The following is an 18216-nucleotide window of genomic DNA, read 5'->3' as shown; positions in this document are numbered from 1 at the left end:
ATTTTAGTGAAATTGACCTAAATTCGTTGAAGATGACTCAATTCGATAGTCCGCTACTTTGTGCAAAGCAGTGCGGCTAGACATACATGTGGGCCCCGTGTGTAGAGATGGACCCTATAACTAAAACTTAAACATCACGTTTGCACATTAAAATTTTAACAAAACTGACCAAAATGACTCGGTTTTAAACTCCGCTACTTCATGCAAAATGGTGTAGATGGACCGACACATGGGCCCATACACAAACCAACTTCCTTAAAAAGAGGAAGACAAGTAGGTCATTTGGAATGAACCAATACATCCCAAACCATTTCCTCCTAGGAATCCAAACCAAACAAAACCATTGACAGCCAAGGCCCAACCTAAATGGGTCTAAAGAGAGAATCAATCCACTAAAACCATTAACCCTAAACCAAATAGCAGGGCTAGTTCTGCGCATGATCAACACCAAAATCCTAAAAGGAAAGCAGATAGCCATAAAATTATAAGAACCGGAAGGAAAAGATAAATTTAAATCAGTAAAACCGAAATAACAATCAGTATAACCCACCGTGATTCGTCTGGTGACAGGCTAGGAATGGCGTGGTCTTCTCCAATATCTAAATGTCTAACCCCACTAAGTAATTGGTTTCTTTCATCTCTAAAGCAAGATAGTGAAGCCGGAGGACAGTAAGAGGGGAATATGGGAAAGCTGAGATCGAGCCTACTGACAATACAAAGCGACATCGCGCCGCGCGGTGTCGGGGCATAGTGATCGGTGTCGGCTCAATCCAAAAAGTTGTTAAATCTCTGAGCTGGTAGCCAGCTTGAAGCTGGCCTGTAATCTATAAGGCCAATCTAATACATAGCACTGTATTTATGAAGAGAAAGGTGACAAAAGTTTCATAGATGTAGAGAGTTTGTAAGGGCAGTCCTAATGAAAGAAACTAGTAGTTTCTATAACATAGGATACCGCACCAAAAAAGTACTGCTTTCCAACCCATGGTTTCTATGAGTAATAACTATTTTCTCTTTCTCTCTCCCAACTCTATCTTTTCCTCCAATGGGAGTGCGACACGAGCTCCCTAGAAACTGGTGGTTTCTCCTCAATAGCGATTTCATGGTTTCTTGGTACATTGGGTCAAGAGTAGACCTGGTTTCTTCATGAAGAAACCATTTCTATGATTTTTGTTCTCTTTCTTCATTAATTACGTTGCCATGTCAGCATTTTACCTACGTAGCAAGTCATTTAATGAGGATAGAAACCATCATCAATGCACCATTGGGACTGCCCTAACACATAAGAGCATTGGAAACTGGAACGTAAAACTCCCATTGAGGATGGCCTAAAGCGTGGACTAAGAATAAACAATCCCTTGCTCGATTAGTTGACCGATGTCTCGGTGCGACTCGCGCCCTAACGTTTTAGCTTGCCGTGAAATCATGCACTGTGCCTGACCAATAAAACAACATGAACTGTCTAAGATAAGCGGCAGGTCAGCCAATCTGAACAGTAATTTCAGTAATTTTTTGAACAGTAATTACGGTATTTAAATGAGTAATAGTAATATATATCAGTTGAAGGACGACAATAAAATAGCTGCAATCCTCAACATGGCCATCATGATTTTACTTGCGACTTCAGCTTAAGTTACATCACATAATGAGCAAAACAAAGTATGAGGCATCTTGAGGGCTAATTTGGAAACTCCAATCCCTCTGGGATCCCGGACTTTTCACTGGGTAGGTAATCCATAGGGATATAATTTTAATTATCATCTTAGTTGTTAGTGGGGGTTTTTCCATCCCTGGGTTTTGCTCCCCCTCTTCCAAAAGGGGCCTAAAATGGTTGGGTTCCCGGGCACCAATTGACCTGTCCAAAAAGGTAAGAAGTGTGACCAAAATGACAGATAAGACACTATAGAATCAACATGAAGTCTATATTAGGCACACCATATAATTTTAATACATCGAACAAAATTGTTACTGTTTTTATTCATGTAAATTCTACACCCGTGTAGCTAGAGACCCAAGTTTACCAGATCAAATATTTAGATTTCTTTAAGAGAGATCTTCAGAAAAAAACAACCAATTTGGCTTTTATGGGGACAGGGCACTAAACAGTTGAAAAAGAACATGAAAACATCTAGGAACCTTGCCACTGCAAGTGTAGCAAAGCTCTGTTTGTGGTTGCCCCACGCATTGCAGCCAAATCACGGCCTGTGGTTGCCCCACGCATTGAGCTTAGTAAAGCCTAAGAACCTAGCCCAAATTGCTGCACAAGACAAATATTGGCACAGTGATATGTTTTGTAAAGAATTCACTTCGACTTTCTTAGGTCGGCGGACTATCAAGTACAATACTTAGGTTTTGCCGGTGACAGTTAAATACCTACTTACAAACTAAGTTTCGGTGACATGCGGCCAACATGTCTAAGAAAACTCTGTCGTTTTCATTAACTACCTCAGACCAAGAACAGCTGCAAGGGTAACCAAACTTATGTGGCGGCCAAAAAGGATCAAACACACAGAAGCAGAATCAAACAGGGCACCAACCTGTCTTAAGGGATCCCTTATAATGTCATAGTATTGGTGCCTGTAGTACCTTGTATCCTTCCAAAACTAGAACAGCCAAAAAAATGTAAGTTTATGATTGTATTTGTAAAGTACAAAGATACACAGCAGTTCTTTTCTTTACCATTTGAAGATATCCGGTCGAGCTATTGCGTACATCAGCAACCACCTAAGATAAGTTTCGTTAGTAAGTTAATGTTCATTGATCTACCTTCACAATATATCAATGCACCTTAAAGTTGTATAAGTTTTAGTTGCTACCTTTTTGACTGCTTCATCCAAACTGATATCTTTCTGAGATAAGATTGCCTGGCAATCCTGAAATTTGTCACATCTTTGACCTTAATAACGATAAATAAATAGTGTACACTTACACTAATGAAGTCAACGTACAATTACACTAATGAAGTCAACGTACAATTAGGCCACGGATGGCGTAGTGCTTAGGAAGGGAATCCCTAGAAAAAAGTTCAGAATTGAATTTGTTCACCAGTTCTGAAAGAGAAGCCTTCCCCTGCACAAGCAAGAACATTTTATTCATGCATGAACATGTTATACAAAGACAAATTTTATGATGCTAAGACGTACCCAATAGACCTGATTGCTGTCAACATCAAAAAAGTTTTCTGCTTCAAGCTGACTTATAAAACATTGGGCTTGAACCTTCAACTGAAATTTGAAATAAGTCAATAAATAAGGGATGGACACAGAAGTAATGAAAAACAACAATGAAGAAATAATCAATGAAAATGTGCCCTTAAAAATCCATATGATGTATGGTGATTTTGGTGCATAAGCTTATCTCAAAAGCAGTGAACAATAACAATAAATGTATTGCCCACGTGCATCATCTTGTCTTGCAGAAGAGAAAAAAACAAGATACAATAGTTTTAACACATTAGTACAAGGAAGGGCATATAGCAAATAAAAAATTATGACCGATAGTCAAATCAAAGAAGGCCTTATCCATAATTCCGAAATAACCTTTAATGCTTCGTGTGTGTAGTTAAATGTACGGCAATTAGGAAGTCTTAATTCATCATGTCCCTCCTTCAACAATTGTTTTAAAAAAAACATGCTAGGATACTATAAACAGCTATACCAAAATCAAATTCAAATTGAAAAAAAGGACATTTGAAATTGTTTTAAGCAGTATAACATCATAGGATAAAGTGTTGTATACATACTGTCTCACTCGCAAAAAGACCTAGCAAATGTTCAGCATAGGTGTAGTTATCATACTGCATGTGCACTATCTCAGTTCTCCGCTACAGAAAGAAGAAACTTGTTAAAGCCAAAAAAAAAATGGATGACAGGCTGACAGCTATGGATTGTGCAAATCCATCAGTACCTCAAAAGATAATTTTATTAGAGAACATTCCAATGTCCTAAACTTATCCGGAACCACCTTAGTTACAGCAAACTCCACAAAATCATCCTGTAAATCGAAAAAAACATAATAAACTATTTTCTAAAACTGCCAGGTGCTATGATGACTTATTTCTTACCTTTGAAGACATGAAACGATCCATAGCATCATCTAATTTGCCAGAGGCCAAATACTCGTCAAACTCTTCATGCAAGCTCGTTTGTTGTTTTGCGATATAGTACTGGCGAAAAAGATAATTCCATTACAACATTGAAGCTGGTAAACACATAAAAATGGCACCAAAAGATCACTCCGTCCATACAAAAAAAATGGCCTTAAGCACATAGTCAAGGTATAATTAGAAACAGAAAATCTCAAGTTTGAAACAACAAATCTCAAATTCATCATCTATTCCTCAACAGGCAATTAGCCCAAAACAATAAACCTAAGAAAAAAAATAATTATTTTTAAAGCAAGGACACAATACAAAGATGGCTGTTGAGGAAAGGTTGGATGATGAAATGCAAAACAGTACAGAGTGCACAATAAAATACAGTTGGCTTTCAAAAATTTGATGAATGCTGCAACATGCTATTTTTTAGCGATGCCAGATAGTTTCAGAAGAAAAGGAATTGGTCCCATACTTTGGCCTCTTTAAGTTTAGTCTCAATAATTTCTCGAGCATAAGGTTGTAGATGAAGCGGAAAATCTGTAACAGTCGGCACTAACGGCTGCACAAGGAAAAAAAAGAATGTTAATCGTGATAAGATTCTAACTGGCGATGAGGTAGTATGTGGACAAACCTTTAGACATTCAGTTGCCATTAATACATCAACTATAGCTGAAAGTTTGTCCATCTGGGCCTAAACAAAAACGAAAACAATCGTTGCGCCATGTTAAGGAGATCATGAAAAAACATGGATGAGAATGATCAAGCACTTAAGTGCTACAAGTCACCTCGCGAATCATGGGATGAAATCTAGGTTCCCAGAAAAATAATACAGAACGAAGGAGAAGCTGTAAAGGGAAAAAAAATGTTACAAGCAATATGCAGATAAAATGCTTCAAACTAATTTTAAGGACACCAGAGATACTCACATCAACTGATGGTGCCACATATTTATAAAATTCAGCTGGTATCTCAGAAGTTTGTTTGACACGACAAATAACATCATAGGGACGATCAGAGCTCTGAAATTATCAGGATTACTATAATTCTCCAACACAAATAAAAACTGAAAATCAGATAACAAATACCTTAATGTAAGGTTTAAGTTTGATTAGCTGACGAACAAGATTGCAGATTGTTCTGTTGCGTACCACAGTAGCCATTGAATAGAATTTTTGCTTTAGGAAAAACAATGCATTAGACAACATACAGAAATATGAAGCTGGAAGGTATATTGAAATCCTTACTTGTTGTATAGATGAGATGGTTTGCATATGAGGGTGCTCACAACTGTTGATGACATATTTAGCTCTGAATTCTGGCCTCAACTTCTGAAGGAGACATGCTTTGTCCAGATAAATATCCTGCAATAGGTACTCAGATGACTCAGTGAACTATTAATACCCCCCCCCCCCCCCCCCCCCCCCCCCCCGCCCCGAAAAAAACACTGCCTAATGAAGAACCAATATATTTTTCGTACAGTTTCATTTTTTATTGGAAAAAAAACAAGTCTTGTGCAGAATAACATCACAGTTTTAGGTTGTCAAGCAATATTGTGTGTGTAAACATAAAAATTCTTGGAAAAATAGTTGAGCCGTAAACAAGCCATATAACAATGAACCAGAACAAAAGCAATTCTATGTTGGATTGTCAAAATGCAGTCTCCTTTTCTGTTGTTGCCATAGTAAAAAATAAACCTTGATAAGGATGTCCAGCATGGAACTTTGTCGTAATCAAGAGTCAGATTCCATTAATCAAAGTACATGTTTCATTGAAGTCGTTGAAAAACTTACCGCTGCAAACTCAGAATTCGCATCCACCTCTAACAACATGTCAATATATACAGAGAGATATCTCTGACATTCATTTTCGAGCTGGTAGTGACAAAATTGGTTCCAATGAGTAAGAGAGTACAAAATATAATGTCAGGTTTCACTTGTTCTTAGAATTTAAAAATATCGACAAAACACACCTCCCATTTCCACGGGTATCCTAAGGAAACCTCCTTAGCAGCAGCAGAACATGCCTTTGCTCGGAAGTCCTCCTTTTGACGCCCCAACCACACTTCAAAACTATTTTCAAAATCATCGACGTTTTTGTCTCCCCCAATCAAAGCCTGTCGCAAATATTAGCAATGTTTTACTAATTCAACAACAACAACAACAAAGCCTTTAAATCCCAAACAAGTTGGGGTAGGCAATGTTTTACTAATAAGAAGATATATATATTTTCAAAGAAAAAGTGCTGGTGACTTGCCTCAGTCTGCATATGACCACAATTTAACATGTAGTCATAGATTTCATGACAAAGGACAGTAAGGTCTTTGGTAGCATTATTACTACCGCACGAAGTCAGTTCAGATTTTAGTCTTTGAATTGAACATGGCAGCTCATTATCTAGACATTGGATTAGACAGGGGAGTAGATTGTCCAGAATAAATATCTTTAGCCTTGCATCATTGCTGACAACTGCAAGGTAAACAAGAGCGCGGCAAAATGGAATGGCTTTCGCTGTTGATATATCATCCACAAAGTACCCAAATAGGCTCATTCTCAAATCACCAAAGCAATCATTAATTACAAGGTACCTGCAAGGTGTACAGTAATTAATACAGCTACTAGTAGTAAAACATTAGGTGCCAGGGTTAATTAAATCAAAGTAGGGCAACGTAGTACTAAGCTTGGTACCTTAAGAAAGAAATCGATGGCATGGAATCATGAAAAGATATGGCCTCTTTATCCTCCAGCGCTCTACTTTGTTCTGTCAATGCAATAACTTCAAGCAAACCTGAAACTTCACGAGTGATCTCAAGCAGTGTGCCCATTTCCAGTGTCTTGTTCCTTCCCGCCTCCCCAGACAGTTTACCAAAATAGTAACGTGCTCCAGCACATCCATGATAAAGAAGCTTAGACCATGCAAGATGAAGTATATCCTCACAGTGTATTAGTAACTGTTGTAAAAAGCTGCCCACCCATTCCTTCCAAAACTTACGGGGACAATTCTTGACCAAAGGAATAACTGTAAGTTTGATAAGTTTACTTAAATGTCTAAATTCCAGTGATGCCAAATATTTTGAGAAAGTAGCAAAAACAGAACGATTTAATAACCAAGAAAATGCACCCTCAATAGATGCACATAGTCCGATCACATTGTACCTGCAGCATGGCATAATCAGTAATGCACCAAAATAAATCAGGACATAAAATAAATATCATAATTGATACATGGGACATGTTTTAAATATAAGGTACTGCAAATGTTTGGTCAATGTCCCCTGGGTGGGATCACCTGTGAAAGTCATAGAAAAGGTGCCCTAAAACCAACCAGGGATACTGGCTAACCTCGGCCATGGGACAGGGGAGAAAATGTCCTTATTACTTTGGTACAATCACCATCCTTATAAAGATGAGAGGATTGACCTTTAGATAACCTATTTCTAAATTAAGGAAAAAGATAGAAATTCAATCTGAACAATTATAATACCCAAGGTAACAAATGAACCATGAGCCAAGCATAGAAATTAGCGTACTGTATTATATGGGTGAACAGTACACGCCAGATGCAGGTACCATCAAATTGCCCATGATGAACTAGCAAATCATGACTAGCCACTAGTCTGCATCCCACCAGGGCCCCCAAATCAGAGACAAGGAGTGGTGTACTGTCCAATTAGGAGAACACTGGACTAATGTTTTAACTTCTATATGTGAGCAAACTTCGACAAGCAACATCATAACAGCTACAGATCTACACCCATACAAAATCTCTCCAACTACTAATATCAAGAAAAAGAAAGGAGAAAATATCTAAAATAGAAAAAGCAGCATACTTACCCACTCTCTCTTATTCCCTCTATCAATTGTCTTGTATCCTTTTCTTGGGAACCTTCCCCGTTGTCAATCCAAAGTAATTTATCTGTATGTTCAAACTGAGAGCAAGGGTCCAGACACTTCGCCTTTTTAAGAACTTCAGACAAACTATAAGCAAGAGGTGGATACCACAGCCCATGTATGCATTGAAGCAGCTGTAATTTAAAAAACCAATTCAAATTAGAAAGAAAATAAACAAACTTCAGTAACGAATTGTAAGGCCAATTGGGCATGTTTAGCCAAACAAAAAAAAGAAATAGCAAGCATACATTAGGTATGTTTTTGCTACCACATGAGCCTACGACAATTGGTCAAGTTATTTGACAAATTGTGGGTCAACAGATCGAATAACAGAAAGACCTACCACGATAGTAAACATAAATCCCATTACTATCTTAATTCCGGCAACAACGTCTAGGTGGACATTTACCTCTGAGATCAGGGGAAGGCTCAGCTGTGCAATGGTTACTATGTAAGGTTCACATGATCTTGAAGCAGTAAACCCATCAGTGCAGACCCTTCTGAGCTGAGTCTCACAGAATCTGACCACATAGTGTATCATCTTCAAAAATTGGCCGTCGGAAAACAGGCGATTCAGCCCTGACCCATGACGCAAATAGTTACATCTCCAATCCAGTAAGGTCCAAATTTTGTTCAGAAGGCTAAGCAAGCAAGGAATTAATTCCATATTTTGATGTATTCTGTTAAGAAAAAACTGGAAAAGGTCAGCATATAAGCATAAAGCATTCCACCCCTTCTTACTAGGTGAGAATTTAGTAACTGTCACAATCTTCATGGTAACTTTGGACAGTAATATCAACAATAATATACAAAATATAAAACAAGTCTCAGCGTATCATAAATACTTTTATAAAACCTAAAGATAATGGACAGTCTAAATTTTTTTGCATATTACTAGTTGATTAAAAGGCTAGTCACATGCTTTCAAAACATCAATTTTTTAGGAATGAAGTAGTGAACTACAGTTAAATTCAAAGTTTTTTCATACCCTGAATAGGATATTAAAGTAAGGAATGCTTGACTTATAACATTATGTTCCATAAGGAGTAGAGACCCCTTCTCTCGATGGCTAGACATCATTTCGACATTAACCTGTATCATCAGAAAGAAGGATATCAGAAACAGAATATTTAAAAGATGGTTGACGGGATCGTCATCTTTAGAAAAGGTATACCACTTGGTAAATAAGTATCGCACATTAAAAATCTTTAGCAAAGTTAGGACACATGAACAGGGAACAGAAAGCAATGAAGTTACACGAATGCCATTATGAGTCCTTCACCTGAAGTAAATGTAAAGTCATGAAAACAGTTTTGAATTGTATATTTCCTCCCAAGTTGATTCAAAACAATCAGCATAAAAGGACATTATTAAATTACATGCAGCAAGAGTCTTTATTGTTCTGTCATATTACAGGTGAGAATAGGCTTACCAGCATTGCAGGTTTAGCAACCTCCACATATTCTTTGCAGGCACTAATAATATCACCAATGCTGTCTGGATGATCCATAAATGGAACATAATCATAGTCCTCAAATACACTGCTACATGATGTTTCATTCCAAAAGCCACAGCTTCTATACCTACTTCGATCTGAATTGCTAGTGATGTTTGACAACGGGCTGAGATTACCTTCACCTGCTGAAGGACAAAGACAATGAGAAAATGAAATGTACATGCATGTAAAATACAAGAGATTCAATAACATTTACTCAATAATAAACATATCTAATCACTTGAAACCAAGGAATAGCTATGGGCGTAGAACAATAAAAGGTAGAAACATCAAAGTTGATATATTTGATAGATTTCACAGGCCAAGGTATCCTAAAATTTTAGTGATTACAGGCTGCCTGAAACACAGAACCATGTGGCCAGGTGTGAAGTTTTATTACACGCAACCTAAAATCAATTCTTCCAGAATTGAGATTTAGGGTACTAGGAAAGCAACTGCCTATTAAATGTAAACTTGGAACAAAATCACACTAGCTTCCAAAAGTTCACTTAAGGGTACTAGGGAGGGAAGGAGGGAGGGAGAGATTTTGGACAAGACTATTCTCACCTAAGATCAATATTTGATTCTACAGTAAGATACAGGAGTTAGACATATATCTCTCAACTTGATACATATGTCGCTTCTTAATGATATGAACAAAAGTAGCAATCTTTGATTGATAGGTGTTAGCAGTACACTGAAACAGAGATTCAACTGAAACAGCATACGGTGACATTAAATTACACAAGGTTTCACAAGAAGAATTATTCATTTGACATGGAAATTTATTTTGTTTTAACATTATCTATCAGAAACAAATGCATAAATGCATACTTAGGAATTGATCAAAATATAATTAATTATTCTTGCTCAAATTGGGCTTTGGACAAACATAAAGGCCCAACGAAGTACGTTGGGCTCATTAAGGACATGTACAAAACAATGTTGTGACTAGAGTTCGAACAAGTGATGGAGACACGGATGACTTCCCGATTAGGATAGGACTACATCAAGGGTCAGCTTTGAGCCCTTATTTGTTTGCTTTAGTGATGGATGAGGTCACAAGGGACATACAAGGGAACATCCCTTGGTGTATGCTTTTCGCGGACGATGTAGTGCTAGTCGATAAAAGCCGGACAGGAGTGAATCAGAAACTGGAGTTATGGCGGGAGACTTTGGAGTCCAAAGGTTTTAAACTTAGTAGAACTAAAACTGAGTATATGAGATGTGACTTCGGCACTACTACTCGGGAGGAGGAAGATGTTAGTTTGGAAGGTCAAATAGTGCCTAGGAAGGATACCTTTCGATATTTATGATCAATGCTACAGAGGGACGGGGATATTGATGAAGATGTTAGCCATAGAATCAAAGCCGGGTGGATGAAGTGGCGGCAAGCGTCTGGTGTCCTATGTGACAAAAGGGTACCACAGAAGCTAAAAGACAAGTTTTATAGGACGGCGATTAGACCTGCTATGTTGTATGGTGCAGAATGTTGGCCTACGAAAAGACGACATATTCAACAGCTAAGTGTCGCGGAAATGCGTATGTTGCGTTGGATTTGCGGTCATACAAGAAGGGATCGAGTTCGGAACGATGATATACGTGAGAGATTAGGGGTAGCGCCAATTGAAGAAAAGCTTGTCCAACACCGGTTGAGATGGTTTGGACATGTGCAACGGAGACCTCTAGATGCACCGATGCGTAGTGAAATCCTAAGTCAGGATAGTAACGTGAAGAGAGGCAGAGGAAGACCAAAGTTGACTTGGGTAGAGGCAATAAAATGAGACTTAAAAGGATGGAATATACCCAAAGACTTAGCCTTAGATAGGAGTGCTTGGAAGACAGCTATTCACGTGCCTGAACCTTGATTGCTTCTGTTGGGTTTCAACTCTAGCCTACCCCAACTTGTTTGGGACTTAAAGGCTTTGTTGTTGTTGTGTTGTTGTTGTTGCTGCTCAAATTTCAATATTTCGTAGTTTGATAAAGGCTCAAGGACTGTGAAGGGCATCTACAAGTGATCAGAACATCCTTGGCATCTTTTCGGATACATATAACACAATACAATTTTCTGTTTTCGTTTTTTGCTAACTCAGTTATTAAACAGGAGTTAATAACTCTAATCACAATGCCAAATTAATCAAAATCTGATTGTAAGTGATTAGCAACTTAGAATTATAAAAAATGCAACAGAAGTATACACGCATTTCACCTGTAACATCTCCAATTACAGTGTCTGTTTCCATTGCAGCTAGACTGCTCAAGTTGATATTTACAGCCAGCACAACAAGTAAGCACCGTCTATGCTTGTTATTTTCCTTAGGATTAGCTGTGCTACCCATTGGATCACCTGTGACAGTTGTAGCATCCTTTAAAACCAAATCATCAAGGGAACCAACAAGAGCTTTTCTTAAATCAGCAAATTGTGTGCTGCTGAGCTCTTTCTTCCTGAAATATATCAAATGCTGCAAATACCAACATGATACAATACGTCAATTTGTGCCATGGTAACAGACCACTGCTCCACAATAACAAACCAAACAAGTGAGATGCTTTGCACAGAAAGGAAGATTTACATAGGGGGGAAACAGCACACCATAGTGCACATGCTAAAACATAATATTTAAAGTTTGAAAAGAGGTTGAAGGTGCACAGTTTATGTAGCACAAACATCATCAGCTAATTAATAGTCTCATAGTTAGCTGAAAATTTTCAAACTATATTAGCTTTACATAACAATGACTAATATTTCAAACAAACTTTCTAGAAAAGAATTTTTCTACCCTCAGTGGCAAATTTGCACAAGACCAAGTTATGACATGCAGCAAGTCATAATCCCTGCCCTAAATGTCCAAAAAGTCAAAAAAATGATAAACGGCAGACCCAGTGCCGGAGGCTCCCACATGAGTGGGGTCTGGGGAAGGGAAAAACTGAGGCAAGCCTTCCCCCACAAAATCTGCGGAGAGGCTGACTGGAGTAATATTTTTAAATAAAACATCCTCATGCAAGTGACAGACAGCAAATAGTTGTTATCTATATAGTCAACAGTGGTCATGATTGATGAAAAAAAAAAGGGCAGACCGAGTGCCGGAGGCTCCCACATGTGTGGGGTCTGGTGGTCATGATTGATGAAATGTTATCTAAATGATTGCAGGGTTTTACAAAGGGTGCAGATTAAGGATATGTATGAACCCCACTCCCTTGTAAAGAATAGAATGAAATGAAATCTGGTATGTCCCCTTCATACAAGAATGGACCTAGACTCTTATCAGGAGATTATGTGATACCTCTACCACTTGAATAAAATTGGTTCTCCTTTAGGTGTATAAATAGAGCAAAAATTAAAACCCCAACAGCGAAGGGGGGGCACGGGAAACTTAGGTGCTTGATTCAATAGAGGAGTACACAAAGGGACCGAATCGCATCGATTTGGCCTGATGAAGTGTAGGATTCACGACCTGGAGCATCCTCACGCCAAGGCACTGGACCTCGACCGGCAACCCCTTCTTCACCATCCGTAGTGACGCGCTCACCAACGCGTTCACATAATTTCCCTCCATGTGAGCCTGTGGTGTTCAGTAGTAATTCCGATTGTCACTATTATAGATCGCAAATAAATAAATAAATAAATACATCTCGAAACCGAGGAATGAAACGAACAGGTTTTAGCCCCGTGTTGGGCGAACCAGGAGCCGAGCATCCGAGATCCGGGGACACCGGCGCCACAACAGCGGCGGAGCAGGCAGCGTCCATGGCTAGGGTTCGGCGTGGCGGCGTGAGAGCAGGGGAATGTGGTATATCCCCGTCTGCAGGGAGCGTCTATGGGCGTGTTTGGGACCGAGCGCCGACAGAAGCAGCGGAGTCGAAGGGGAACGGAGTCGGAGTGCCCGCCTGCGACCCAGCGGAGCGGATGGGAAGCGGGGCGCCGCGACGAGCCGCGCCGGGCGAGCGGACGGGGGGCGGCGGCGCGAGCGGAGGCGGCGGCGGCGGCGGCGAACCCTATGGCGACTCGCGAGCGGACGCGACGCGAGCGAAGGGGAGCGGAGGGGTACGGGGCTTTTATATTTTTACCATTATAAAGATGTACTCGTCCGAATATCATTATTAGGATGATACTTACAACTTTACCAGATGTGATAAGTTTTAGTTATAGATTTACTACTTTTGCGCATGTGGCATGCCACGCGAGCTCGACACGCTGGCGTCTAGTCAGCATGAGCACGTGAAATGTCGTTGCTACCTCTGCCGTGCTTCTCTCTCCATCCCAGCAGCTGGGTCCCGCAACACCAGTCACTGCTAGGTGGGCCCCACTAGTCAGCTTCGTCTCTTTTTTGCCCATGGCTCTTTCTTCCTCCCATCTCCTTCACTCCTCAAGCGAAGCTCCGCCGCCTCCGTGTCCGCCGCCTCCATGGCCATCGCGGGACCGAGCTATTGCGCCGCCGTCGCGCTGGACGCCGCGGGCACGAGCTACAACTACGTCGCCATGTGCACGAGCTGCTGTAGCACCGCCGCGTGTTGGCCTCCGTGGTCTCAAGCTCTGCTGAGTCAGCGAGGACGGGCGCGCACGGCAGGGGAGAGCCCAGCGGCCGGGATCAGGCGTGGAGCTAGGCGGTAGTTTCCGTTCGTTTCCCTTTTTCCGGTCAACTTTCCAGCGAGGTGCCTCCATGGACAACCGAGATGCTCCTTCATTTTCGGCCGATCTCTGGAGCAGGCGCTAGCCCTGCCTCTCGGTGGTCGCGCCTCGGGTCTGTAGCACGCACGTCGTCCTGCTGGCATCCGACCGAGGCATCCCGGTCTTCCAGATTTGTTAGGGTTTTAACTCGATTTGGCGTTTTGGTGTGGTTCCTTGTGTTTAGGTTTCAGGAAGGTGCCATTTTTATGAATGGCAGTGAGATTACCTTGCCAAATTGGTCGATATGGGGAAGATTGTGATGGCCCTGGAACGACATGGAGCAGGTGAGCAAGAAGTTGATTCAAGGGCACTGGTGCTTGTGCAGAAGAACAGAATGGAGGTGAAGGTGGAGGCTTTGGTTTGTGCAGTCAAGGGTTTGTGCTTGGTGATGGGTGCTGGTGTATTTGTTGGAGCAATGTATGTGTTCAAGTCGGCAGTTGAGGGTTTAGGACTATGTATTTTAGTTAGAGTTGGAACAATCTGTGGTAGATGTAGTTTCAGTTGAACTAGTTGTTGCCATGAACTGAACTAATTGCATTATATGTCTCAACTATTCAATGAGTAATGGAATGATGTTTCTGATAATGCAGTTGTATATTTGAACCCAGATTCATCACTGCAATCACTGAATAGAACACTAGAAATCAGATAAGTGGTCTACATTGATGACAGAACCATAGTGTCGGTACAGAAAGTGACCAACTAGTGAATATTTGTAGTTTTGTTGTACGTTGTGATCAGAGGTGGCCTAGCACTCAATGACACAGGATTTATACTGGTTTAGGCAACGTGCCCTACGTTCAGTCGGGGTCGGTCGATGATTTTATTCCTGAGCCTAGGTGCTCGAAGTCTGAGTGGGGTTACAAACGAGAAGGAGAAAGATGGGGTGTACGAAAGGCCCGGTCAGGTCCGACCGAAAGGGCCGAGGGCGACCGGAACACCGCTATGAGCTAGGTGTTCAAGCGTGTGTTTGAGAGGCTTGTGAGCTATCGATCTAGTGAATCTGGTGTTTGAAGGAGTCGATCTCTGGAAAATCGATCCTCGAAGGAAGTCCATCTCTGTTTGGAGGGAGCGCATCTATTTTATAGATGAAGGGGATGGCTTTACAGGTGAGAGGGATAGAGTACGGATGTTTCTAAGCCTTGTTGCCCACGCCGATGAGGACAATGATGATGGTAGGCGCCCACAATACTGTTGATGTTACTGTAGAATGGCAGGTGCACATGGGAGGTTGCATTGGCTTCTTCAGGAAGGGTGAATGTCGGTACCTGCAAAATACTTTTGTTATGTGAGGAGCTCTTGCCACGTGTACCAGGTATGGTGTATCCTGGCGCCCACTATTGATGCCCAGAGGCATTGGGGCTTTTTGCCGTATGGGAGCCCAATAGCGCCTACAATACTGTAGACATAAATATCGGTGCCTACAATACTATTTGTGTTAGGACGGTTGAGGAGTACTGTTCCCGCAGGCGTACAGGGTATGATCCCGGTATCGTGGTTTGACTTGTGCGCTGCCTTCTCCGTTCGCCCCTAGTTCCTTCCGAGTGGACGTCTCCGGTCGGATGGCCCCAGTCGGTACTGGCCGCGCCAGTCGGAGAAGAGCGGTAAGCAGGCTTCCTACGGGTCTCCGGTCAGAGTCGTGGGGTCGGAGTAGGAAGCAACGTTTTGGGCCAGGCCTTCCGATTAGAGAGACCGCCCGAAGACGGCTGGTGCCCGAAGCGAGCGCTCCGGTCGGCGAGGTGGGCCGAAGAAGTTGCCGAGCGTGCGCTCGTCCATTTGGGTAGACCTTTCGATCGGCGACCGGACTGCCCTTCCGGCCCGTTGTGTTTTAGACTCTTGGGCCGGCCCATGAACTACATGCTGTTCTCCTGGGCCGAACTATGGCGTGGAAGCCGGTCCCCGAGGAACCCCGGGTTTATGAACCCGACACATAGCAACTTCATTACATAAAGTGTTGTTCATGCCTTCAAGGCAATACACTACAAGTCTACCGGTTGTTCATTCAACTTACAATAGCAGTACATATCAAATGTCATAACACCCAAAATATCACAACTGCAGTTGATGCCTTCTTCCTATGGGTCATTAGTTCCCCTTGTCAGGTGATGCGTTCTTCACCTTTGTGGCCAGCTGCTTCTTCCTAGGGGTCATCTTCTTGGCCCGTGCAGGTTTTGGTGGAGGGTCTACCTGTGGAATGATAATTTCTAGGGGCTCTAGAGCTTCCAAGTTCAACCTCCTGCGTGTATAAGTGGTTTAGTGGGCAATGTTGTTTTGTCAGTGTCACACTTTAAGTTAGACATTTATGTTCTGGTTACTGGTCCTAGATTATTGCCAGCCTGAGTTGCTGCTATTGCTGCTGCTATCTCTACCTCTCTTTCTCTTGCTGCTGCTGCTCTTGTTCTTAGGGTCCTTGGTGTTGGTGCTGGAGCTGGTTGTGCTGATGAAGGCTGAGTAGCTGGAGCAGGAGCAGGATCACTAGCAGGAGTAGACTCAGTCTCCTTGTTGGCACCCTTCTTAGGCCCCTTTTTGTCTTTGTCTTCCTTGTCCTCTTCCTGCAATTGTATTTTTTTTTGTTAGAAATAAATGTTGATATGATTTTAGCAATTGTAGGTTAGTAAATTATCTTTTCTTGGTTCCACTTAGTGGGCACCTCCAACTGCTTCTCCTGTGGCCTACTTCACCATAGCCCTTGCAAGTCATCTGTCTTATGGCTTTTCCACCTATCTCCAAGCATCCCTTAACCCTCTTCTTCCTTTGCCTCCCAAGTCCTTTTTTTCTTGCCAGTTGGTGGAAGAAGCTTGAACAACTTATCCACTTCTGGCCACTTGGTCTTATCAATGATGACATGAATCAATCCTGCATAGGCTGCTTGGAACCTGTGCACTGAGTAGGCTACATCCATAAATTTCTCCATATCTGGCTGCCTTTCAGCTGTTGTGACAGCCAGTGCATGGGGACAAGGCTTTCCACTCACTTGCCACTCTCTGCATGTACACATGTGTTGGTCCGGATACACAACATGCCTTTTTACAACTTCATCATTATATATGATTATCTGTCGGTGCGAAATGTGGCTAACAAGTATATATTTGTAGTTTTGCCGCGCATTGTGATTGGATGTGGCCTAGCACATAATGACACAGGATGTATAATGGTTCAGGCAACGTGCCCTACGTCCAGTTTGAGTCGGTCGGTGACTTTATTCCTGAGCCCAGGTGCTTAAAGTTTGTTATGGGGTTACAAACGGATGAGGAATGAGAAGGGGGATGTTAGAGGCCCGGTCGGACTCTGCTTCGAGTGGAAGAGAGTGACGGGTGCTCATACGTGCGCTAAGTGTTGGAGCAGGTGCTCTATGTGTCGATGTTGAGAGCGTGTAGACTGTGTAGTCATGGAGTGGTTCGTTGTCACCTGTCCTTTTAAGGAGAGAGCGCATCCCCTATGATAGTTTGAAGGGGATGGTCTTAGAAGAGGGATAGAGTGAATAATGGTGCTGTCTAGTCTTGTTGCCCACGCCTTTGGGTATGGGATGGCCGTCGCCCGTCTTACTGTTTATGCCACCATCGCCCACCATACTGTCTAGGCTCTGCTGTTTCTGACAGTCTGCATAGTGTCCGCCTAGCACAGCAGATGACGGTGCCCATAATACTGTTGCAAGTTGGTACTGCACAGTATGCGTCTGGCACGGCAGATGACGGCGCCTACAATACTGTTGCAAGTCGATACCGCACAGTGTACGCCTGATACGATAGAACGGCACCGCCTAGTACGCGCAGAGGGCATGGCAGGGTACGAACCTTGGTATCGCGGTTGACCTCCGTCCCTTCGGGGTCGGGCGAGGCGGAGTCTACGTCCTCGGAATCAAGCGAGACAAAGACCGTGCCCTCAAGGTCAGGCAAGGCTCATGTTTCCCTTATCTGCTCTTCCTATCCCTTGGGCCCACACCGACTGGGTGTCCCTAGTCGGTCATTCCCAGTTGGCACCAACCGTTTCGATGGTCGGGAAGGAGTGGCGTGAGTAGATCTGGCGTATTCCCAGTCGGGGAACTCAGTTGGAGTCGGACCGCACTCCCGGC

General features: G+C 42.2%; 1 protein-coding gene across 5 annotated transcripts; it reads right to left on the bottom strand.

Annotated features, from left to right (window-relative positions):
* Positions 1-1496: 1496 nt before the first annotated feature.
* LOC136501855 (uncharacterized) lies at positions 1497-13519 on the bottom strand. Of its 5 annotated transcripts, none has more exons than XM_066497377.1 (26): positions 13133-13519; positions 12931-13038; positions 11685-11937; positions 9413-9621; positions 8969-9072; positions 8390-8660; positions 7924-8114; positions 6778-7245; positions 6347-6677; positions 6063-6206; positions 5884-5964; positions 5338-5454; positions 5179-5268; positions 5020-5112; positions 4879-4938; positions 4725-4784; positions 4566-4652; positions 4061-4162; positions 3904-3990; positions 3740-3820; positions 3141-3221; positions 2971-3066; positions 2814-2870; positions 2677-2721; positions 2535-2600; positions 1497-1852 (listed from the first exon to the last, which is right to left on the bottom strand). In XM_066497377.1, exons 1-26 carry the CDS (start codon positions 13223-13225, stop codon positions 1820-1822), a joined length of 3408 nt encoding a protein of 1135 aa, XP_066353474.1. In that variant the 5' UTR covers positions 13226-13519; the 3' UTR covers positions 1497-1819. The 5 variants fall into 5 exon arrangements, with proteins under 5 accessions (XP_066353474.1, XP_066353475.1, XP_066353478.1 ...); XM_066497378.1 differs by having other exon boundaries at positions 9413-9618; XM_066497381.1 differs by having other exon boundaries at positions 11685-11822.
* Positions 13520-18216: the final 4697 nt, after the last annotated feature.

This window comes from Miscanthus floridulus, chromosome 13 (genome assembly GCF_019320115.1).
Source record: "Miscanthus floridulus cultivar M001 chromosome 13, ASM1932011v1, whole genome shotgun sequence".
Taxonomy (NCBI): domain Eukaryota; kingdom Viridiplantae; phylum Streptophyta; class Magnoliopsida; order Poales; family Poaceae; genus Miscanthus; species Miscanthus floridulus.
This window is presented reverse-complemented; position numbering and strand designations above follow the sequence as displayed.

Excerpts from the sequence above, each read along its gene's own strand:
- LOC136501855 (XM_066497377.1), bottom strand. The coding sequence starts at position 13,225 with ATGGACGCTGCCTGCTCCGCCGCTGTTGTGGCGCCGGTGTCCCCGGAT. Across the intron at positions 5,269-5,337 it reads CCATCTCATCTATACAACAA|CAAAAATTCTATTCAATGGC; the intron begins GTAAGGATTTCA and ends TTTTTCCTAAAG. Across the intron at positions 3,222-3,739 it reads GTCTTTTTGCGAGTGAGACA|TTGAAGGTTCAAGCCCAATG; the intron begins GTATGTATACAA and ends TTCAAATTTCAG.